We start from the raw sequence: 25,551 nt of genomic DNA, 5'->3' as shown, positions 1-25,551 counted from the left end.
GTGGGCTACAGCTAAAAGGATAAGCTGTGGAGAGCAGTGTTGTGGTGCACCCACTAGCGGAACAAACCCAGAGAGGGGTGGTCTGGGTGCTCGCTAAAGTCTTCTCTACCTTGACAAATGAAAGGCTGGCAGAAATGAGCCCTTTCTAGGGTCTCGATTGCTACTCACGCTTTCTTTGTGTACTTACATCTAGCCGTGGAATTGCTCTCTTAACTATGGTTGGCTTGACATGTCAGTCTGAAGCAGGGAAAAATCAGCCCTGGGTGATGAAAAGAATAGTTGTGTTTTAAGTCTGGTGGGCCAATGCCTCCTATAGCATAAGTAACTGCCATGTAGGACTTGAGAAAACAGGGTCATAGCTGTCAGACCATCGTAGGCTTTCGGTTCACAGCAAAAGCTAGAAGAGCTATTTATGGCGTTCCTTCTTTCACTCCCTACTGGTGGAGAGTTGTAAAATTGCCATAGCTAGAATAAATATAGCCAAATGAGTCATTATTCCTAAATTCATTTGACAGTGAACTTAGACTATCTCAGAGAGTGTGACACATCAGTCAGTCTCTTAAGCAGTCTGTACTTTGCATATTTAATATTATGGTTGGATCAGCCAGGACCTTTCTAAACACAGGTCATTGGAATTTGTTATGGGAGGAAAGCAAAGAATGTGCCTGGATGGAATTCTTACAACCTTCTCAGCTGGGCATGGCCATGTATCTGTTCAAAGAGGCGTTATTACAGAACCATATTGTGTTGTTCTCCCATCAGAAAGGCTATATTGTTGAACTTGGGCAGGGATGCATAAGAGTTAGAAATGTGCTCTTCTCTTCAAATGGCCAATATCCTCGCATTAAACACTTTTGACTAGGAGCTCTCTGTCTGCCAGTCAAAGTACGGCCATATTAAGTCTAGGAGAGGAATATTTTTTGATTGTTGTTTCGTTTTGTTGCATGCAGGTTGTTAAGGATATGAAGAACAAGAAAGTGTTTGGCTCAGCAAGAAATGTGACAATTTAAAGTTTTTATTCCATGATTATTCTAAAAGCTTCTAGAATTGTCATCCACCTTTATGTATAGTTATAGACACATGGACACAACACATGCATTTGGTGAAAACACAGCTCTTACTGCCTACTGGTGGCCTTGGGCACTATTGTTAACTTCTCTGAAATAAACTATCACTGGACAGTGAGAAGGCAAAATGATATATATTATTGATAAAGTACCTAGGCTTTCAATACAATTTAACCCTGTTGCTGTCGAGTTGAGTCCACTCATAGCAATCGTATAGGATAGAGTAGAACTGCCTCACAGGGTTTCCAAGGAGTGGCTGGTGAATTCGAACTGCCGACCTTCTGGTTTGCAGCCAAACGCTTAACCACTGCACCTCCAGGACCCCAAAACCATTGCCATTGAGTTGATTCTGACTCATAGCAACCCTATAGGATAGGGTAGAACTGCCCCATAGGGTTTCCAAGGAGCAGCTGTTGGATTTGAACTGCCGACCTTTTGGTGAGCAGACAAGCTCTTAACCACTACACCACCAGGGCTGGCTCAATACAATTTTGGGGTCAATATTTATTTGAAAATAAAATCTCTGTAGCTGCAAAGAACAGAACAAGGAATACAAAGTTAGCTTTCCTGATGCTTAGATTCGCTTAGCAGTGAAATGAGCCCGATGACCACAGAAGGATGACCAGAAGCTGGGAAATAACATTCACAAAGGCTGTAGAAAGAGTCTTTGGAATGGGCAGGAAGGTCAGCCAACTTATCATCAACAACCTCTAGGATTTTCTTTAATGATAGGCTATTCTTGAACAGATAAGGTATAGGGATAATTTTCTGTATGAAAGATAAAATATGAAGGTAGAAATTACAGTGTGTCCTTTAGCACTGAGAACAGTGCTTGGCATGGGGCAGGCACTCAGATATTTATTTATTTATTTTTAATAATTTTTATTGAGCTTAAGTGAACGTTTACAAATCACGTCAGTCTGTCACGTATAAGCTTATATACACCTTACTCCATACTCCCACTTACTCTCCCCCTAATGAGTCAGCCCGCTCCCTCCTTCCAGTCTCTTCTTTCGTGACAATTTTGCAAGTTTCTAACCCTCTCTACCCTCCTATCTCCCCTCCAGACAGGAGATGCCAACACAGTCTCAAGTGTCCACCTGATACAAGTAGCTCACTCTTCGTCAGCATCTCTCTCCAACCCATTGTCCAGTCCCTTCCATGCCTGATGAGTTGTCTTCGGGAATGGTTCCTGTCCTGGGCCAACAGAAGGTTTGGGGACCATGACCGCCAGGATTCCTCTAGTCTCAGTCAGACCATTAAGTCTGGTCTTTTTATGAGAATTTGGGGTCTGCATCCCACTGATCTCCTGCTCCCTTAGGGGTTCTCTGTTGTGCTCCCTGCCAGGGCAGTCATCGGTTGTGGCCGGGCACCATCTAGTTCTTCTGGTCTCAGGATGATGTAGGTCTCTGGTTCACGTGGCCCTTTCTGTCTCTTGGGCTCATAATCGCCTTGTGCCCTTGGTGTTCTTCTTTCTCCTTTGCTCCAGGTGGGTTGAGACCAATTGATGCATCTTAGATGGCCGCTTGTTAGCATTTAAGACCCCAGACGCCACATTTCAAAGTGGGATGCAGAATGTTTTCATAATAGAATTATTTTACCAATTGATTTAGAAGTCCCCTTAAGCCATAGTCCCCAAACCCCCGCCCTTGCTCTGCTGATCTTTGACGCATTCAGTTTATCCCGGAAACTTCTTTGCTTTTGATCCAGTCCAGTTGAGCTGACCTTCCGTGTATAGAGTATTGTCCTTCCCTTCACCTAAAGTAGTTCTTATCTACTAACTAATCAGTAAATAACCCTCTCCCTCCCTCCCTCCCTCCCCCCCTTGTAACCACAAAAGTATGTGTTCTTCTCAGTTTATACTATTTCTCAAGATCTTATAATAGTGATCTTATACAATATTTGTCCTTCTGCCTCTGACTAATTTCACTCAGCATAATGCCTTCCAGGTTCCTCCATGTTATGCAATGTTTCACAGATTCGTCACTGTTCCTTATCGATGCGTAGTATTCCATCGTGTGAATATACCACAATTTATTTAACCATTCATCCGTTGATGGACACCTTGGTTGCTTCCATCTTTTTGCTATTGTAAACAGAGCTGCAGTAAACATGGGTGTGCATATATCTGTTCGTGTGAAGGCTCTTATTTCTCTAGGGTATATTCCGAGGAGTGAGATTTCTGGGTTGTATGGTAGTTCTATTTCTAACTTTTTAAGAAAACGCCAGATAGATTTCCAAAGTGGTTGTACCATTTTACATTCCCACCAGCAGTGTATGAGAGTTCCAATCTCTCCGCAGCCTCTCCAACATTTATTATTTTGTGTTTTTTGGATTAATGCCAGCCTTGTTGGAGTGAGATGGAATCTCATCATAGTTTTCATTTGCATTTCTCTAATGGCTAATGATCGAGACCATTTTCTCATGTATCTGTTAGGTGCACTCAGATATTTATTGAATGGAAGAATGAATAAACTAATGAACATGAAGCATCAGCTAAACTGTCATAGCAGTCCCATGATGGTGAGCAATAATCAGTGTTACCGGTCTATCAACATCTTGTTTCTGTGGTCACTGGCCTAAGAGAAGGGGAATCTAGTTTGTTTGCAATTAAAAGGCAGAATAGTTCAAACAAAAACACCCTAGCCAACCAGAATTCTAAAGGCCTCCAGTCCACGGGTGGCACCAGGATCCGTTCAGATGAAAGAAAACAATTTAGGAAAGCCTGAAGCCCCGGACAATGCAAGCTGAATACACTACCCAGAGAAACAAAGTACACATTTATAAAATGCATTAGCAAATGCTTCGATTTTTTGCCTTACTTGAAGCTTGTGCCTGGGGAAACTGAGGTATTCTGTGAAGTAGAAAGACATTTTGTAAGGGAAGGATTGAATTAAGAGTGCAGGACCCAACCAGTTCTCCCGACAATCATTCAGCCCACCTCTACTGTCTTTTTATTTTTTGTAAAATGTAGACATTTAATCCTATCTCTTAATACAATATAAAATTTAACACAATCAACTTTTATTATTATATTATCCAGCTGGTTAATATCAAATCTGACAAACTGAGTGTTTTACGTGGTTCTGACCACAGGCTAACTGAATGACATCAGGCAAATTGCTTAACCTTTCTGAACCTTTTTTTTTTAACTTGTGGCGATAATAATTGTGACTACCAAAGTTATTGGATAGATTAATTAAGATCTATCCAGTGAAGGAGTATTTAGTAAACGCTGCCTTTTGGACAAAGGAGTCGTTGAAGTAGAGTAAAAACGTTGATAGACTTTGCTTGATGTGGGAAGAATAGAGGAGTGGGATGTTTTAAATTATATGTAAAATACCTGTTTTGAATTACTTATAGATTGAAATTATTATCATTGTCTCTCACAGTGCTCTGAATAAGTGGCTAAAATTTGGACAAAAGACTGTCGATCAGTTACTCACCAGGTGCTGAGTTGGAATAGTTTAGTAGGTAGGCTTCTAAATTTAACTACACTCATTTGGTTTTTTTCTTCTACATTTGGCTACACACTTTGCCTTTGAATAAATTTTTGAAAATGTTGCTTACAACTCAAATCCCACCACTAAAACAAAACTTCCTTTACCTTTAGAAGGATCTAAGTTCCAAGAAGACAGACTTGTGTTCATTTTTCTATTTCATGAACAGTTTTGAAAGCCTTTAGTGTTTGGGTGGGGTCCAGTCACACCCACCACAAATCCACAGACGGGAAGTTTGAATTTGTCGCTCTTGTGGGATGTAAAATGAAACCCGGTCCCAGAGAAAAATGGTGTGTGACTCACTCACATGTGATCTTCTGGGAAGAGATTCAATAAGAATATGCCACAAGGACAGCAGATCCCTTGGTAATGAGCGTTCGGGATACCTGTCCTGGGATATGGGACTTTCCAGTGTTACACAGCTGAATGGAGGCTGCCCAGTAAGCTGGTGTCTCAAGGAGAGCATCCCTTGTTGTTTCTAGGTGCTGTCAAGTTGGTTCCTACTCACAGCGACCCTGTGTACAACAGAAATAAACACGGCTGGTCCTGTGTTCTCCTTTCTATGCTTGAGCCCATTGTTGCAGCCACTGTGTCAGTCCCTCTCATCGAGGGTCTTCCTCGTTTTCACTGCCCTGTACCTTATCAAGCCCTATGTCCTTCTCCAGGGACTGGTCCCTCCTGATAACATGTCCAGAGTTCGTGAGACTAAGCCTTGTTATCCTCACTTCTGAGGAGTACTCTGGCCATATTTCTTCCAAGTCAGACTTGTTCGTTCTTCTGGCAGTTCACAGGGATATTCAATGTTCTTCTCCAACACCATACTTCAAAAGCATCAATTCTTCTTTGGTCTTCCTTATTCGTTGTCCAGTTTTCACGTGTATATGAGGTGATTCAAAATACCATGGCTTAAATCAGACGCATCTTAGTCCTTAAAGTGGCATCTTTGCTTTTGGACACTTTAAAGAGGTCTTTTGCAGCAGATTTTCCCAGTGCAATGCGTTGTTTGATTTCTTGACTGCTGCTTCCATGGGTGCTGATTGTGAATCCAGGGAAAATGAAATCCTTGACGACTTCAATTTTTCCTCCACTTATCATGATGTTGCTTAATGGTCTAGTTGTGAGAATTTTTGTTTTCTCTATGTTGAGGTGTAATCCATACTGAAGGCTCTGTAGTCTTTGATCTTCATCAGTAAGTGTTTGAAGTCCTCTTCGCTTTCAGCCAGCAAGGTTGTGTCATGTGCATATTGCGGGGTGTTGATGAGCCTTCCTCCAATCTTCATGCCATGTTCTTCTTCATATAGTCCGACTTCCTGGATTATTTGCTCAGCATACAGATTAAATAGGTATGGTGAACCTGACAGACGCCTTTCGTGATTTTAAACCACATAGTATCCTCTCATTTTGTTCAAATGACTGCCTCTTGGTCTATGCACAGGTTCCTCATGAGCACAATTAAATGTTCTGGAATCCCCATTCTTCGCAATGTTATCCATCATTTGTTATGATCCACACAGTCGAAAGCCTTTGCATAGTCATCTTTCGGGTATTCTCTGCTTTCAGCCAAGATCTGTCTGACATCAGCAATGATATCCCTCATTCCTTGTCCTCTTCTGAATCTGGCTTGAATTTCTGACAGTTCCCAGTCAATGTACCGCTGCAACCATTTTTGAATTCATGAGGTTTTTACTGGCCTGTTTTTTCGGAAGTATACTACCGGGTCCTTCTTCCTAGTCTGTCTTAGCCTGGAAGCTCTTCTGAAACCTGTCCACCATAGGTGACTCTGCTGGTATTTGAAATACCAGTGGCATAGTTTCCAGCATCACAGCAACACGCAAGCCACAACAGTACAACAAACTGACAGACACATGGTGGGAGCATCCATTTGCTGGAGTGAGTCTACCACAGTGCAGCATCCAGCAGGCCCAGAGAAATCTTATTCATCAGCCTACCAGAAGGGGTTTGTATTAGCTTCTTAGAGCTGCCATATCAAAATACTACAAAGGAGGTGGCTTTAAACAACAGACCTTTATTGCCTCACAGTTCTGGAGTCTAGGAGTCTGAGATCAGGGTGTGAACAGGGGTATATTCTCTCTGAAGGCTCTAGGAAGATCCTTTCTTGTCTCTCCAGCTTCTGGTAGCCTCAGTCGTTCCTTGGCTCATGGATGCATTGGCACATGGCTGTCTTCCCTGTCTGTCTCTGTGTGACTCTTCTCTTTTTTAAGGGCACTTAGATGAAGTAGAACTCACCCTACTCCAGTATGACCTCATGTTAAGTGATAGCATCTTCAGGAACCCTATTTCCAAACAAGGTCATGTTCGTAGGGACCAGGGATTAGCACTTCAATATATCTTTTAGAGAACACAATTGAAATCATAACAGGGCTCAACTCTCACGGACAGGTTCATCAAGCTCACTGCATAAACAGGCACAGCTAATTTATTTATTAACATTGAGTAATATAATTGTTACTTAGACAAAAATCCTCCTGCTCTAGTACATTGTAGTTAGGTCCACGGGGGAAGCCAAACTCTAGTCCAAAGTTTGCTTGGCAACCACAGAATCAGAAAAAAGGGTATTGGGTGGATAACATTCATCTTCATAGCAGGGAAATACCTAGAGCCCTGGTGACGCAGTAGTTAAGAGCTCAGCTGCTAACCAAAAGGTCGGCAGTTTGAATCCACCAGGTGCTCCTTGGAAACCCTATGGGGCAGTTCTACTCTGTCCTGTAGGGTCCTTTGGAGTCAGAATCAACTCGAAAGCAATGGGTTTGGTTGGACCTTTGGATGGTGGAGCCAAGCCACACTTTCCTAAGGACAGAGCTTTGATGACTATTTCAAAGTAAGCCTCTCTGCTGGTTTTGTGTGGCAATTGCATTGCTGATAGACAGTTTTTCTTTAAATATGTTAATACCTCTCCAGAAGCCTGCTTCAGCCCAGAACCATTCTTTCTCACTGAGATGACTTTGCATGTATTTGTTTTGATGGATATTTGCTGATTTTACTAACATTCAGGGGAAAATCTGATTTCCCTGCTTTCCAACTTCTGTATGACTGAAGAGGAGCTCCCCACACGGCTGCCTCCATATATGTTGTTTGGCTGTTGTTAGGTGCCCTTGAGTTGATTTTGACCCAATGTAACAGAATAGAACTACTCCCTAGGCTGTAATCCTTTCAGGAGCCACTGCGTGGGTTCAAATGGCCAACCTTTCACCTAGCAGCCAAGCGCTTAACTGTTGTGCCACAAGGGCTCTGTCTCTATATATGGTCCACCAGAATATTACTTGAAATCAAAAGTTCTTGTTTCACATGCCTGCAGTCTGCCATAAAAAGTCTGCCATAGGACATAAGAAACTTTATATTTGATCCAGCACCTGGCTTATCAAAAAATTTCTAGCAGTGGCATAACGGGGCAATTTGTGGGCGAGTGCAATAATTCTCCTTCTGGACATTTAACCGGAAAACATTAGGGTTATGTTACTGATATTTCCAGTCTTTCTTTATCCATTGGAAATTCTTTCCATGGATTTATCTAACCATACCTGAGACGAGCTGAACTTGTTTATAACTTCTTCTTCCCGTGTGTAACTGCTGTTGGCGTAGGTCTCATGTGCTTAGTTCCGAGCTTTCTTCCAGTTGTTCTAAAGCAATGTCTCAAAAACGTCAGGAGCCCGAGCTGTAGAGCTCTGATAGTGTTAAAAAATCACAGCCTTCAATTGGCGCGACGGCACTGTTTTTTTTGTGTATGTACATAGGTATAACTCTTCAGTTCTTTAAGACATCGTTACCATATTGGCCCTCCAGCCTTTCTCTTTCAATACTGGAGAGTCCTGATGGTGTTAGAGTCATTTGGTCCACCCCAGACCTGAGTGCTTTTGCACTTTACAGTTGTGAAAGCTGAGGCACAGAGTTGGTAAGTATTTTGTCCCACCCATGAACAGCAAAAGAACTTTTAAAACCCCAACAGAAAGTCTGAGTCATTGGGAACTTGGTCATTTCATTCTAAATTAGTGGTTTGGGACATAGTTTATGGAATTGTAAGAAGGCCTTCAGAGAGAAAGAACAAATGAATCAAGGAAGCTGGGGCAGAAAAGCCTTTCCGGCCGAGGATCTACATAGAGCGTGGCACTGCAGGTGGACAGGGCGGGTGGACAGCGTGGGAGGGAGGATGAAGGGGAAGAGCTCTTACAGGTGGAGCATTGGGAGGAGGGCATTTCATCCCTTTGGGGGCTGATCATTTTGTGCAGCTAACAAGAGGCCTATAGCAGTTCTGTATTGAGGGGGGCGGTGGTGCAGCTCCTCCCCCTCCCTTCCTCTCCTTCTGCTCCTTGCCAACGGTTATTAAGACCTTACTAGGTGCCAGGCAGGAGTCCCTGGGTAGCACAAATGGTTAAGTGTTCAGCTTGTAACCAAAAGGTTGGAGGTTTGAATCCATCCAGAGGTGCCTTGGAAGAAAGGCCTGGTTATCTATTTCCAAAGGCCATAGCCTTTGAAAATCCTATGGAGCACAGCTCTACTCTGACACACATGGGATCTCCATGAGTTGGAATCGGCCTGATGGCAATGATAAAGGGTTTAACCTAACCACAGCAGGCCATAAACGCAAAAGGCCAACCTGTTTTTTTTTTTTTATAGAACGTCAAACAATAAAAAAGTACATCAAACGGTACAACAGAGTGCTCTAACTGGCTCAGTGGATTGTGGACGTGTATACCAAAACTAAACAACAGTTGACCCCAGGAAATGAGTTAAAGATCCACCCAATATCACACATAGCCCACATAACAAAAAATAACCATCATATGACAGACCCAGGATCCCTGAGCCAAGAGACCAAATTATTAGAAAAGAAAAACAAGAAAAGGTCACCCAGTCGTGATTTTAGTTCTTCATCTTTACTTTAAGCAGTCATAGTCTGTAAGTAATTTACTCATAGGTATGTGTTTCCGTGATTGTAAAGAGCATGTTGAAAGACCCTTAGTTGTGATGAGTCAGCACCTATCAAAATTATATAAAAAGCACTTATAGATTATACTTCTTTGGTTATTGGTCTATTTATAGCCTGAGCACCTGCAGCCAATTTCCCATTTTTGTTTTCTGATATGTCACAATAAAAATTTCTTTGTTGCTGAAGGCTTTGTTGAAAGTTGTTATCCTACAACAGCAACTAGTTTAAGTTTTTTCAGTTAGGTGCCAGGCACTGTGCTGATAAGCATTTACATGGATTCACTTTACGCACATCATCAAATATCTAACGAAAGGATCAAGGAACACCACTTCTGCATTCATTTTTATTATCTGTTTAGAATGTCGTTTAGTACTAGCAAATAAATATTCATTGTGTGCTGTCCAAGTTTCAAAATAATTTGTCTGGCTAAAAGAACCCAGTGTTCAAGTATGATGCATTTTTTTTTCTTTGGTAAAATATTTCTAGCTCATTGAGTAATGACTTTCAGTATTTCCAGAAGGCTTTGCTCAAGCAGTCTTTCTACTTCTTGGCATAGTAAGAAGGAGTGGAAATGCTCATGTTAAAAGCTGGCTTCTTTGGAGGATTTCCCTTCTTTCATTGTCATTTGTTTAAAAACTACATGGAAGCTGTGCCACAGGTTTGCCAACCAGTCGGCAGCAATTCAATTCAACTCACATATAAATTATACTTAATGAAGGATATGGGTACATTTTTGTAATTCATATGGTATGCAACAGGGCCTCCAGATGAAGGAGTGCCCAGGGCCCATCAAAGTCTGAAAAAAGCCTTGCTTATGACCTCCCTGAGTACAGTGTGGGCACATGAGAAAAAAATACCCTTTGCTACCCCCTGCAGATGGCCCTGGCTCTACGCCAACCTCATATCATGCCATTCTCATCCTTGTTTGCATTGCCTTTTTCCATCCCTCAAGCACAGTAAGTTCATTCCTGCCTCAGGACCTTTGCACTAACTGCTCCCTATGCCTGAAACCTTTCTCCTCCAGACCTTTGAATGGTTGGCCCCTTCTCCTCATTCAGCACAAACGTCATCTCCTTTGAGATGCCTTCCCTCGTCACCCTATTCAGGCCAGCTCCTCTCTAGTAACCTCATTATGTCATCCTCTATACCATGGGTCAGCATACTTTTTCTGTGAAGGGCTAGGTAGTAAATATTTTCATATGGCCATATGTTTCTGTCACAACTACCCAATTCTGCTATTGTAGTGTGAAGGCAACCGTAGACAATATATAAACAAATATGTGTGGCTGTGCTCCAATAAAACTTTTATCTATAGACACTGAAATTTGAATTTCATGTAATTCTCATGTGTCATGAAATATGCTTTCTATTTTTTGTCAGCCATTTGAAATGTAAAAACCATTCCTAGCTTATTGTTGTTAGCCACCATCAAGTTGACCCCGAACTCATGCATGACAGAGTAGAACTTCTCCAGAGGGTTTTCTCAGCTCTAATCTTTACAGAAGCAGATCACCTGGCCTTTTCTTCCATGAAGCCACTGGGTAGATTGAAAACACCAGCGTTTAGGTTAGCAGCCCATCACAGACCTCTTGCACCACCCAGGCTCTATCTAGGCCATACAAAAACAGGATTTGGTCCATGAGCTGTTGCTTACCAATCAATCGTCTATGCCATTATCTTTTTGCACTTTCATCTTATTGATATCTGAAACTGTCTTATTTATTTATTTGTTGTCTCCCTCTCCTGGTAGACTGTAAGCTCCTTGAAGGCAGGTTTTTTTGTCTTATTCATTGTATTATCTCGGTCAACTATAACAGCACCTGAGTGTCTGATGATTGAATGTATAAATATGGTCCATGGCTCACCACGTCCAATAAAGTCTTCCTTCAGAATAACTCTCATGTATATCCTATTCCAGGTGCCACAGCCTATGCAGGTCTTTGCCTCTGCCTGTCTGTTCCCCACCTGCTTTTCCAGCCTTACCTACAAGCTTTCCCTGGAGCGAGCCCTTTACTCTAGCAGACTCATCTTCTTGTTATCCCTGAACCACTGCTTGTTCTCACCTCTGTACCTTTGCTCAGACTGTGCCCCACAACCAGTGGGCATTCTCTTAGGAAAGGATTGAACCCCTCTGAGATATGAGGTGGGGTTCCTGGGTGGTACAAATGGTTAACACACATGGTTGCTAGCCAAGTTTGGAGGTCTAAGTTCATCCTGAGGCACCTCAGAAGAATGGCCTGGAGATCTCCTTTAAAAAAAATCATCCGTTGAAAACCCTGTGGAGCACAGTTCTACTCTGACACTCATGGGGTCACCATGAGTTGGAATTGACTCAAAAGCAACCAGTTTTTTTACTGGTAAGGTGAGTTAAATCTGCAGTGAATGCTGGGAAATGAGGGAAAAATGGAGCTTGACCTGAGGAGAGCTGCAGGATGGAACGTAAATGTGACTGCAGCATAGTGAACTACTTAATATGGCCCTTCTAGCCGTAGTCTTCGTAACTCCCGCCAAATGATTGTGTGGGACTATGCAAATGAGGTGCTCATAGCCCACGAAGGGTATTGAATAGCTTGCTAATAATGTAAATAAGGTGCATGGCACTTTTGTGGGGGTTGTTGTTAGGTGTCTTTCAGTTGGTTCCTACTCATAGCAACCCTGTACACAACAGAACGAAACACCGCCTGATCCTGTACTACGCTGACAATCATTGTTATGCTTGAGCCCATTGTTGTAGCCACTGTATCAATCCATCTCTTTGAGGGTCTTCCTCTTTTTCCCTGACCCTCTTCTCTACCAAGCATGATGTCCTTCTCCAGGGACTGGTCTCTCTTGATAACATGTCCAAAGTATGTGAGATGAAGTCTCTCCATCCTTGCTTCTGAGGAGCATACATACTGGCAGTACTTCTTCCAAGACAGATTTTTTTGTTCTTCCAGCAGCCCATGGCATATTCAGTATTCTTCGCCAACACCACAATTCAAAGGCATCAATTCTCCTTTGGTCTTCCTTATTCAGTGTCCAGCTTTCACATGCATATGAGGCAACTGAAAGCACCATGGCTTAGGTCAGGTGCACCTTAGTCCTTAAAGTGACGTCTTTGCTTTTCAGCACTTAAGGAGGTCTTACGCAGCAGATTTGCCCAGTGTAATAGTCATTTGATTTCTTGACTGCTGCTTCCATGGCTGTTGATTGCAGATCCAAGTAAAATGAAAACCTTGACAACTTCAGTATTTTCTCCATTTATCATGATATTGCTTATTGATCCAGTTGTGAGTGTTTTTGTTTTCTTTATGTTGAGGTGTAATCCATACTGAAGGCCGTGGTCTTTGATCTTCATCAGTAAGTGCTCCAAGTCCTCTTCACTTTCAGCAAGCAAGGTTGTGTCATCTGCATATCACAGGTTATTAATGAGTCTTCCTCCAATCCTAATGCTGTGTTCTTCTTCACGTAGTTCAGCTTCTCAAATCATTTGCTCAACATACAGGTTGAATCATTGTGGTGAAAGGAAACAATCCTGATGGACACCTTTCCTTACTTTAAACCACCCAGTATCCTCTTGTACTTTTTAAACGACTGCCTGTTGGTCTATGTACAGGTTCCTCATGAACACAATTAAGTGTTCTTTGTGGGGGTGAGACCATGCAAACAAAGCATATGCAACCCTAATGAGAGTATTGGTCAGTTTTGCCATCCCACTAGGCTTAAAGGGAGACAAAGAAGGAAAGAGAGCGGAGCAGTAACAAAAGTCAGAGAATGGCAGCAGAACCAGGACAGAGAGAGAGAGCTGTAACACCGAAGACAGAGAGAGGCGACGAGATGTAGTGGCAGAGAAACAATGGGGCAGAGGCATCAGAAGCAAGAGACCAGCAGGGGATGGCGCTGTGGACTTCCCAGCTCACGGAGGGTGAAAGCTGAGCACCTTCAGGCACAAGGCTTGTGGAGAAGTGGGTGCCTTTGGACACTTATCAGCAGAACTAAAAGAGCTTTGTAACACTTGTCCAAGCAGGGCAGAGGCCAGGCTGAGGGGCCAAGAGGCCAGTGAGAGATATGCCTGCAGGCATGGCTGAGAAGATGCTGTCCTAATGGAAGAACTATGACCACTCCTTAACCTGAATTGCAAACTGTTACTTCCCTAATAAACCCCATAATCATGAGTATTGTCTGTGAGTTCTCTGTGGCCATTGCAACAAATCATTGAACCCAGCAGAGAAGTAGAGAATGCCCTGGGAAGGATGATTGTTGTCAGAATTGGTGAAAAGATTGACATGCCTGACCTCCACCTTTAGGAATCAGCTTTGGGCTGTTGATCTTAGTTTTCCATCCCCCTTGTGAAGTTAGAGGAGGTCAGATGCCTCCTCTGCCACGCGATTTTACAGTCGAAGTCAGAAGTGGAATTTGTTGCAATGGTCCCAGGTCATGGAAGCACGGGACTTTGTAAGAGAAAGAACAAAGGGGTATGGGAAGTGAGACTTCTGATTCTTAGATGGTTACTTTGGTTGTTGTCACTTGTAGTGGCTGGAAGGAAAGCAAGAGATGTTATGCTACAGCTGAGAGGAGAAAAGCAGCATCTGGAGTGGCCTAGGGCAAAAGCCAGGCTGGTTAAATAAGATGATTGATAGGAGGCCAGGGTCTACTGGTTCCACCCAGCTAGAGGTCCAAGGCTACATGCCTGTGAATGTGAAGATAGTCAAGGGGTGGAGAAGATGAAACTGAAATATTTTTAAATAGGGTTATGTGTTTACTCAAATATACAATGGATAGTGAATGTTTCTCCTACCTAGTGTTGTAAAACAGACCTAAATGTATGATAGAAATGAATATCGGCTATTATAGATTACAGAGATCCTGTAACTCAGCCTTCAGCCAATACTTGATTGGATATGCTAAAAGAGGAACTAGGATTTGCCTGAAAGAAACACAAACTGCTCATTTCGATGCAGTAGCCCTGCGTATACCTAAGTCCTTCCCTAACCCAGTCAGGAAATTTGTATTTGAAAAGATATGCAAACCCACCCAGAACTGCTGAGAGTAGGAGATTTGCATTTGAAGAATGGACCTGCAGGAAAAAAAATGACTTTTGCTTTTTGAATTTCAGGCAAGCAGTTTGCCTTTGGGCAAGAACCCCCTTCCAGAATTGGACATAGACAGTCTGGTATGCTCCCTTGTGGTGACCACCTGGGTCCACTCAATGAGTGGAAGTGGGGGAGGTGCAGCAGTGAAGAGAGGAGCTGAATTTGGACATGTTCCATTGGTACTCATTGACCAAGTCCACAGGGCCTAGGCATGAAAATGAGATAGGAAGGGCTGGCAGGCCTAAAGTGCCAGGAAGTATGTGGACTCCTGAGTCTATGGGTGGTGCCCATTGACCTAGACTAGGGGGCTAGGGATGAGGGAGAGAGAGAGAGAAGGGGCTGGCTGGTCTGAAGTGCCAGGAGGTATGTGGACTCCTGAGCCTATCTATGGCTGGTTCCTACTGACCTAGCCCACAGGGGGCTAGGAATGAGCTGCCCAGAACCTGCTTGAATGAAGAGAAGAATGTTTGACACCGTGAACTGGTGTAGATTGCTGCAGTTTGAGGGCTTGCTCTGGACTGGACTTTGCTTATGGATGCAGATGCTCAGAGTTTCAAGCAAAACAGAAGATTCGTCAGATTGAGAAACATGCTTGTGATAGGAGTGGGCAATTTAAACATTGGCCATATAAAATAAATAAATAGGGAGAGATAAAGGCATGAAGTGGCTGGCTTACACATTTTCATGGATGTGCTTACACTCAAAAGGAGGGGGCAAGAGGGAACCCCCACTGAATGGTTTCCTCTTTTCCTGATGTGTCTGGGGAAGAGAGGGTGGGGGAAGATGCTGATACGATGATATGATTCAGTTGTGAGGGTTGATTGTTAACAGGGTTAATTGTGATCATAAAAACTGTAATTGTAGAAGCTGTAACTGTAAAAGAGGGGACTAGGGAGAGGCCCTGCTGGTGTGGAGTACAGTAGACGAACCTAAAATCTCTTAAAGATTTTGCTATGCTGATATTTTGTGAGGCTCAGAGCAAGGGGAATAATCTGTCAGTTAAATTTTATAAGAGGCCACAATGGGTGAAGATGAAACAAACAATTTGAGAACGTGACCAGATCAGATAGACACTTGTAACAGACATGAATGGCTGATACCTGAGTAACTCACCCTTAGGAGGCTTTGCCCTACTGAAGGAGTAATTGTTCATGACTGTTTTGGACTGGTAAAATGATAGGGAGGGGGAAGTTAATCCTTCAAGTAGGGAAGGGCCAATGGCTAGAAGAGTCAGGGGGTACAGTGAATTACTTAATATGGGCCTTTTAGGCATAGTCTTTGTAACTGCTACGAAATGATTGGGTGGGACTATGCACATGGTGGGCTTGTGGCCCACCAAGGGGATTAGATAGCTTGATAATAATGTAAATAAGGTGCATGACACTCTTGTGGCGTGGAACCATGTAAATAAGGTATATGAAACCCTAATGAGAGGATTGGTCAGTTTTGCCATCCCACTAGGCTTAAATGGAGACTAGGAGAGAGGGACAGAGAGACAGAGAGAGAAGCGGTAACATGGAAAACAGAGAGAGGCAGCAGAACCAGGACAGAGAGGGAGAGCTGTAACACCGGAGTCGGTGAGAGATGGCGGCAGCAGAATCAGGGGACCAGCAGGAAACGTTTGCGGTGGGCTTCCTGGCCCATGGAGCTTTGGGTACAAGGCTTGCTGGTGGCGTGGAGTGCCTTTGGGCACCTATCAGCAGAGCTAAAAGAGCTTTGTAACACTTGCCCAAGCAGGGCAGAGGCTAGGCCAAGGGGCCCAGAGGTCCAGAGAGAGGTGTGCCTGATGGCAGGGCTAAGAAGAGGCTGTCTTGGTTGAAGAACTGTATCCTGACCGCTCCTGAACCTGAATTGTAACCTGTTATTTCCCCAGTGAACCCCGTAGTCTTGTGAGTGTCGTTTGTGAGTTCTGTGCAGCCACTGCAACAAATTACCGAACCCAGCAGGGAAGTAGAGAGTGCCCTGGGAGGGATGGTTGGTGTCAGAATTGGTAAAAAGGTTAGAAGGTGGAGGCATGTCTGGCCTCCACCTCATAGGAGATCAGGCTTGGGCTGTTGATCGTGATTATCCTTCCCCCTTGTGAAGGTGGAAGGTAGAGGAGGTCAGAGCCTCCCCACCACACCATTTTTACAGTGGCCAAACATGGCTCAGGTGTTAATAAAGTGAGTTAAGTAGGATTTAGTTATTCTGGGGGAATAATTAATAATTTAAAAGTGCTGCTTGGCAGGGTTGTCTAGGCTAGTGTTTTTCAAACTTCTGTGCAACCAGATATCTTGGAAATTGTCTTAAAATGCAGATTGTGGCCATAGGTCTGAGGTGGGGCCTGAAATTCTGCATTTCTGACAAGCTCCCAGGTGATACCCCGGCTTCTGTTTCTAGGACCATTCTTCAAGTAGCAAGGATCTAGCTAAATGCTTAGAAAAGGAGCCTTGTGCATATGACTTAAAAAAAAAAAAAAAATTTTTTTTTTTTTTTTTGAGGGGGGAGGAAAGGAAGGCAGTAAGCCTGCCCCTCAGGGGCCTGCTTGTATATCATGTGAATTCCCCCCAAATTCCTTGACTCCAATGAAGACATTTCTTGCATTCTGAATGACTGAATAAATGTGTGACAATTCGCACATTCTTGATGAAGGAGGGTGCTGAGGAGAACTGTGGGCAAAGTTGAATGTGTGAGGCTGCAGCTTACATGGAAGAGGCAGCTCCCGCGCTCCCACGCTCCCTCGGAGTGTAAGTTTGCATGTGGTACTTTTTCCTGATGCGGTTGGACTATCTCTTCTTTCCAGTGAGGCACCTCTTCTGATCCCCTATAATATACAGTTCAGGATCTGTGTTTGCCTTGAGTACAAGTAATGTTACTTCATCTTAACAAAGCGATAGAAATCGTTCCTGTAGTGTGTTGTCTTCAAATAGAAGAGCAGCTAAGAAAGTATTTTGCCGATATGCTAAAGTCCCCAGTTCTAACAGTTTTTACAGTTATTAACCTGTTTCTTGTACCTTTGGTTAATAAATACCTGGCCTTTTCGTGAAGAAGGGCATCACTTCCTCATGGTTTAATTACAAGTGATCATGATTAATGATTTCAATGCTTTTTCCTTTATCACAGTAATTTCCTCTCTCTCTGCTTTTTTCACAGAGGAATTCCTGCTTGGGTGACTGAACTCTGATCCTGACATAGAGTCATGGCCATGGTAAGTTGTAGAGTGCCTCGCCCTACCTGGTGGTAGCCCCAGGCAGGTACAGGATGTGTACCCAGGGATGGTGGGTTTAAACAACGGGTTGTTTGCTCAGCAGGGGGAGAGGGAGGAAATGAAAAGGCAGTTTCTTTCTTTTTTTTAGTGTCATTTTTTAGTCTTTCAGGGGTGATAAGTAACTTGATCCTGAAACTTAATTCAAAGAGAGAATCCTGTGAATCCTTCTAACATCCTGAGAATGTTAGAAACAAGTTATAGTTTTCTCTGAGAAGCACTACATGTTCATTGTAGAAAACTTGGGTAAATTAAAAGGGCAACACTAAAAACCCCACGGATTGTACCACCCGGGGTTGACTGCTGTGAACATTTTGGTGGAGCTCTGTCTTTTCAGCCTCATTAAGAAGGGTGTTTTTTAGCGATAAGGGCTTGCCCTCTGCTTCCTGCTTTCAGCTGGCTGTGATCTGACTCCTTCAAGCTTCGTTATCTGATCTTTGAGACAGGCAGGGAATCGGACCCCCTTGAGACTACTGTAAAATTCCATGCTGAGGTGGAAGTTAAGTTTCTTACCTGCAAATATGGCTCTGCCTGAGGCCAGCCATCTGCTCTCCTTCTCTCACCTAAATGAGGTTTTAGAGGAGGGAGGTGATTCTGATCCCTGGTGTTCTGGGAAGGAATAATAGAAGTAGAAATTTATACCTGGAGAAAAACCAAACAAAACCCTTTGCCATCAAGTCAATTCTGACTCATAGCAACCCGATGGGAGAGAGTAGAACTGCCCCATAGAGTTTCTAAGGAGTGCCTGGTGGATTTGAACTGCTGACCTTTTGGTTAGCAGCTGTAGCACTTCACCACTATGCCACCAGGGTTTTTTATACCTGGGGAGGAACTGGAAATCCTGCCAGCTCTAGCCACCTTCCTTGAGAAAGATGGTTGTGTAAACTACCTTGGGCAAATAGTTACAGTCTCTTAAAAAATTTAAAGTAGACATTGTACAATTTTCTTCATCAACCCTGACAGAGACTTCTGTCTGCCTGAAATCTCTCATGCTTTCGTTTAAAATCCATTCCTTTTTGGTTGAATATCCCTGGGGACATGGAAAACATAATCAGAAATGCATATGGTCCCTATTTTGTGCCAGACATAGGCTCTGGGCACTCAAAGATTAATGGAACATACTTCCTATTTTCAAGAAATTCGAAGTCTTCCTATGTGTGAAGACTGAACCAGGTTACCCGCAGGTATGCTTTCTGCTCTAGGAAAATTGCCTCAATTGCTCTCGTCTTTCCTCTTAGAACCTGTTTTACCAGCATGACTGTTATTTATTGGGCAGATAAAGGACATTTTTTAAAGGAAGGGAAGACCTTACAATACAGTCACCATATTGTAATTCCCAACTATTTTGTATAATTTTCTTTTAGACCCTACTCATATATTTTTTTTTTTCATATATATAATGATTTCCAAATACTAGTAATGAGCATAAAAATTTTGTGTTCTACTTTTTTTACTTAGTATAGGAAATGTTTAAAATAGAATGATGAATGAAAGATGCAGGATACAAAAGTTTGTATTTATACTAATCTTAGTTATGCTAACATCTTTATATTAAATTTTATATCATATTACAGTTATTTACTCTAGGTGGTGGATTTATGGATGTTTTTATTTTCTCAATTTTTTTTTTTAATTTTCCAAGTTCTCTGCAATGAGCACATGATACATTTCTAGAAGAAAAACATGTTTTAAAAGCCACCATAACCAAGTATGAAAATTTTTTCTTTATGAAGGTATAATTTACGTGTGGTGCAGTGCACAGTTCATAAGCTTACTTAGATGAGTTTTGACAAATGTGTTTACCTGTGTAACCTACTGTCCTATCAAGATAACAACATTTCATCACTCCAGAAAGTTTGCTTATGCCCTTTTCTGGTCAGTCCCTACCCTGCTCCCCATCTACCTCTGAAATGCTACCAACCACTGTTCCGACTGTTATCGCCACAGGTTAGTTTTGCCTGTTCTAGAACGCACTGTAAATGGAATCAGACACGTGTACTTTTTTTGTATCTAGCTCTTTTGTTAAGCATTATATTTTTTAAAATTCATCCATGTTGCTGTATATAGTAGTAGTATTTTCCTTTGTTCCTTTTTACTGCTGATTAGTATTCTATTATATTGTATCTCAATATTTTTGATGTTTATCATCTTCATGATTATTTTAGTGACTGGATAGTATTTCATTAATTGTGATATAGCACCATGTTCCAGCTATTATTTTTTGTCTGTCTTCCCTACATCCTTCCTGTTCCTGAGCCTGCTCTCACAGATGCCCTCCTGGAATGCAATCCTCTGCCTTCCCAGGCAGATAATGGCACATTGTACCCTGAAATTATACAGATCAATACAGATGCTTCAGAGCTAAAAGAGAACAAATATTTTGAGCTTATCTTTTTCCAGGAAAGAGAGTCACTAAGAATGCTAAGTGATAAACTGAACCACTCCTGCAAAGCTCTTTATTGATTTATCTTGTTGGATATTAATTTTAATCCCATACTACATACCCCACAGCAATGCAATTTGCTTTTAAAGTCAAACTCAGTGTTTGAGCACCGTCCAAAAAAAATTTCAGTACTTATTTGCAAAAGACCCTTGTGAAGCTGATTGACTCAGAAAGGTGTTTCATGGTAGTAGCGCCAAGGGCTGAGTTAAGCAATGTTGGAATTTCAACAGCAAATCACCAATTTGAGGAAACGAACATATAGTAAAAAAAGTAAAATGCCAAAGAAAATTGATGTCATAGATTTTTATTTTCTATACACTGTCTTGTGTATAGAGGGGCTAAATGATGACAGAGTGCTGGACGCTGACCATATTCAGGACAGGAAAGTGTTGCCTTTCATCAGGTGAGGCCTACAACTCTTGTGCCTGAGGCCTTTGATTGGGCTTCATGTGGGCCACAGTGGACCTAAAAGGTCAAAGGCGAACTGGACTGGCTCATAGAGCTCAAATCTGGTTGGTAGAGAATGGCCCTGAAGGTGTAAAAATTCTCCATTCTTTAAGTGGCCCAGATTACATTCTTGGATTAAATTAAATCCTCAGAGAGCTTTAAATCTATATTACATTGTTTTTGCCATCTTATACAAATAGCCTATTCTAGATTTTCCTTTGGCATTACCCCACAGGCTTGCATGGAGGGCCATTATAAGAAAAAGACATTAGAACCTTGCTGTTATATTTACTATGGAGATGTTATCGAAGTCATATTTAAGAGTAATGATAGTCACCAAGTTTGAGTGTTTACTGTTTGCTGGGTTCTGTGCTAAGTGAAATATATAATAAAAAAACAAACCAGTTGCCGTCTAGTTAATTCCAACTCATAGCAACCCCGTAAGACAGAGTAGAGCTGCCCCATAGGGTTTCCAAGGAGCAGCTGGTAGATTTGAAGTACCAACCTCTTGATTAACAGCCGAGCTTTTAACCACTGTGCCACCAGGGCTCCAAAGCGTATGCGTGTGTATCTGTCTGTCTATCTACCTGTAGATAGATAGATAGATACACACACACCCCAAAACCAAACCAACTGCTGTTCAGTCCGTTCTGACTCATGGAGACCCCATGTGTTTGAGTAGAGCTGCACTCATAGGATTTTCAGTGACTGTGACTTTTTTTGTGACCTTTTGGAAGTAGAGTGCCAGGCCCTTTCTTCCAACATACCTCTGGGTGGATTAGAACCACCAGCCTTTCAGTTGGTACCAAAAAAGCCAAACCCATTGCCGTCTAGTCGATTCTGACTCATAGCGACCCTATAGGACAGAGTAGAACTGCCCCGTAGGGTTTCCAAGGAGCACCTGGTGGATTTAACTGCCGCCCTGTGCCAGCAGTGCTCCTTTCAGCTAGTAGTTGAACACTTAACTGTTTGTACCACCCAGGGACTGATTATCTGTCTGTCTCTCTTGCCTCTCTCTCTTTCTCCTTCATTATTACAATAATGCCGTGGGTTGATATTATTATTCCCAATAATGTGAAATAGTGAGAAAAATGAAACTTCCCCCAGGCCACTCAGCTAGAAAAGGTGAAGTCAAGATCACAGTGCAGTCTATCCCACTTCAATGCCTGTGCTCCTTCCTGCTAAACTGTATTGCCTCTCACTGTGGCCCACCACATCTCCTTCATGAAGACCCACCTCTCTGATTGCCTTTCCTTTTTTAACCTTTATCACCTCTACATACAAAAGTAGAGGATATTATAAGGAACTTTATTGTACCTATCAATAATTATTAACTCGTGGTCAATCTTGTTTCTTCTTTATCTCCCCTTACTTTCCTCTCCCTGTGTCATTTTGAAGCAAATTCCAGACATCATTTCATTTGTAAACTATTTCAATATTAAAGATAAAGACTCTCAATATTAAAGATAAAACAAGGATGTAGAGAAATTGGAACCCTCATATATTGCTGACAGTGAAATGATACAGCTGCTGTGAAAACCAGTTTGGTGGTTCCTCAGAAAGTTAAACATGGAATTATCATATGAGCCAGTAATTCTGCTCCGAGGTATATACCCAAAAGAATTGAAAACAAGTATTCAAACAGACACTTACATATGAATGCTTACAGTAGCACTATTCACAATAGCCAAAAGGTAGAAACAACCCAAATGTCCATTGATAGGTGAGTGGATAAACAAATGCGATATATCCATACAATGGAATATTATGTGGCCAGAAAAAGGAAGGAAGTACTTGTACCTGCTGCAACGTGGAGGAACCATGGAAACATTATGCTAAGTGAAAGAAGCCAGACACAAAAGGTCATACATTGTATGACTACATTTTATACGAATCATCCAGAATAGGCAAATTCATGAAGACAGAAAGCTGACTAGTGGCTGCCAGGCGCTGAGGGGAGGGGGATGCGGGAGTGACTCCTAATGGGTACAGAGTTTCCTTTTGGGGTGGTGGAAATGTCTTGGAACTAGATAGTTGTGCAACACTGTGAATGTACCAGATATCACTGAATTGTAACACGTTAACACTTTAAAATGGCTAATGGTTAATTTTATGTTACATGAATTTTACGTCAGTTAAAAAAATGTATAATGCCATTATCACACCTAAAAGAAGTTAATAATTTCTTAATGTCATCAAATATCAATCAAGTTAGTGTTCCAATTTACAATTGTCTGATAAATGTCATTATTTTCCCTTTTTTCCCCCCCGTTTGATTCAGGATCCAAATAAGATTCATATATTGTGATTATTGATATGCCTTTTAAATCTGTTTGAAGCTGCAGTTTCTCTCCTTCTCTCTCTTTCTAGTTGAAGAAACTAGATCATTTGTCCAGTGGTGTTTCTCAGTCTGGATTTTCCGATTGCAACTCTGTGGCGTGGCTTAACCTTTTTCTCTCCCTTCTATTTCCTGTTAATTGCTGTTTGGCTCTAGAGGCTTGATCAAATTCAGGTTTGAGTTTTTCCTTTTATTTGGGGGGCAAGATTATTGCATAGGTGGTGCTGTAACTTCTCTTACCACTTGCCTCCTTGCCCACCACGCTTGAGCCCACTGACCTTGGGTCCCTCTCATCACGCAGAAGCTTCTTCCAGCCTCAGGGCCTTTTCAATAGCTGTTTCCTCTGCCTGGGACACTCTTCCCCCAGATGTTTGCGTGGTCAGCTCATTCAGGTTGTTCAGATCTCTCCCTAAATGTCACTCCTCAGAGCAGTCCCTCCAGGACCTCTATCTGCTTCACCACACTTCTCACCCCAGGACACTTTCGAGAATATTAATTTGTTGGCTTGTTTACTGTCTCCCTCCCTCTGAATAGAACATTAGCTCCATGGGAGCAGGAGCCTCTCTCAGGTTCACTGCCATCCTCCCTAGAACAGTGTCTGGCGCTCAGCAAATGTTCGCTGAACAGTGAAAGGTGCCTCTTGTTGGTAAGGTGCTGCCTCTCAGTCACATTACTCTCTGTGTGCTCAGGAAAGCAAAGGAGGCACCATCAAAGCTGCATCAGGATTCAATGCCATGGAAGATGCCCAGAGCCTGAGGAAGGCCATGAAAGGGTTCGGTAAGTGTCTCACTGGAAGCGACTCCTCCCTGGTGTGTGCGTTGTACAGCAAAGATTCACACAGGTTTGTAATTTACCACGGAAGGGGTAAAGTGGAGGGAGGATTGCCCACGGAGTCACAGATTTAAGACATACCCTGTCTACTGGCCATAAGCGTTTGGTCTCACTTTAAGAAAACGCTGGAATACAGATTGGATAGTGAAATACAGATTGGATAGGAGGGTATTAACTGTATACTACAAAATTTTGTACTTAATGCACTCATTCTGAGTTTCCCCAGTTATTTTGAGTGATAAAATTATGAATCTATATATAACACTTCAGAAATGTGTGTGTTTTCTAGTTAGTATGTTTACAAAGCACTTCTACCCACATTATCTCATTGGATATATACAGCAGCCCTGTGATGTAGTGAAAGCAGCTGTCACGATTGTTATCTTAGCCTCATTTTACAGATGCAGAAACTGAGACCCAGAAATGTTAAGTAACTCTGAAAATGTCTCGTAAAATGGAACCAAGCTCATACTCAGCAGAGCTGGTCTCAAACTCAGGCCTGCCGGCTCTGAGTCTATACCTTCTCTCCCTTGTGTCCCTTTTCTTGCTGCTGCTGTGATAGTACCAACACACAGTAAGTGGGACTTCATGTGAGACGACTGTGTGTACGTGACCAGAAGGGTTCTCTTCCAAGGCACTGCTCACCAGTTAGCTCCCCTGAGAACTAAGGCCTCATGCTGGATGGGCACAGTAATGTGGGGTGTTCTGCGGGCTGCCCAGGCCTAGTCTCAGCCTCTAGAAGCTGGCCTGAGTAGGCTTTTGGCCAGAGAGTTACCCTTAGTTCATTGCTTTTATTTAGAATCTCCCTGAGATTTGGGCAAAAACACTCGACTATGATTGTTTAATGAGAAGCTGGTTTGCTCTGTAAACTTTCATCTGAAGTACAATTTTAAAAAATTCATAAATAAAAAGCAATTATGAGACCTTATTCTTCAGTCTTCCTATCTAAAAAGAGTTCATTTTACTTATTTTTGGTGCCACTAAGGAAACCCTGGTGGCATAGTAAGAGCTTCGACCGCTAACCAAAAGGTCGGCAGTTTCAATCCACCAGGTGCTCCCTGGAAACTCTATGGGGCAGTTCTACTGTGATTCACTATGAGTCGGAATCAACTCAACGGCAGTGGGTTTGGATTTTTTTTTTTTTTAGTGCTACTAAGGAACCCTGGTGGTGCAGTGGTTAAGCATCTAGCTGCTAACCAAAAGGTCAGCAGTTCAAATCCATCAGCTGCTCCTTGGAAACCCTATGGGGCAGTTCTGCTCTGTCTTATTGGGTCACTATGAGTTGGCATCAACTCAGTGGCAACGAGTTTGGTTTTTTGGAGGGCTACTAACAACAACAATAACAATAACCAAAAAAAACCCTCTGCTGTCGAGTTGACTCTGACTCACAGCGACCCTATAGAACAGAGTAGAACTGCCCCAACAGGGTTTCTGAGGCTGTAAATCTTTATGGAAGCAGATTACCACATCTTTCTCCTGAGGAGCAACTGGTGGATTCAAACCACTGACCTTTCAGTTAGCAGCCTAATGCTTTAACCACTGCGCCACCAAGGGCTCCTTATAACAATAACTAAAAAAAAAAATAACAGCAACCATTTATTAAGCTCTGCTATGTGTCAGGCACAATGCCAGATGCATGGATTATCTCTTTGCATCCTGATAGC

General features: G+C 42.5%; 1 protein-coding gene across 2 annotated transcripts in view; it reads left to right on the top strand.

Annotated features, from left to right (window-relative positions):
- ANXA4 (annexin A4) overlaps nucleotides 1-25,551 on the top strand; it is a 79,043-nt gene that overhangs the window by 22,607 nt on the left and 30,885 nt on the right. For both annotated transcript variants that reach the window (XM_049856709.1, XM_049856708.1), the window contains exons 2-3: nucleotides 17,717-17,771; nucleotides 23,746-23,833. In XM_049856709.1, the coding sequence (XP_049712666.1) occupies nucleotides 17,763-17,771; nucleotides 23,746-23,833 (97 nt within the window). In that variant the 5' untranslated portion in view covers nucleotides 17,717-17,762. The remainder of the gene's footprint in view (nucleotides 1-17,716; nucleotides 17,772-23,745; nucleotides 23,834-25,551) is intronic.

This window comes from Elephas maximus, chromosome 17, assembly GCF_024166365.1.
Source record: "Elephas maximus indicus isolate mEleMax1 chromosome 17, mEleMax1 primary haplotype, whole genome shotgun sequence".
Taxonomy (NCBI): Eukaryota; Metazoa; Chordata; class Mammalia; order Proboscidea; family Elephantidae; genus Elephas; species Elephas maximus.
This window is presented reverse-complemented; position numbering and strand designations above follow the sequence as displayed.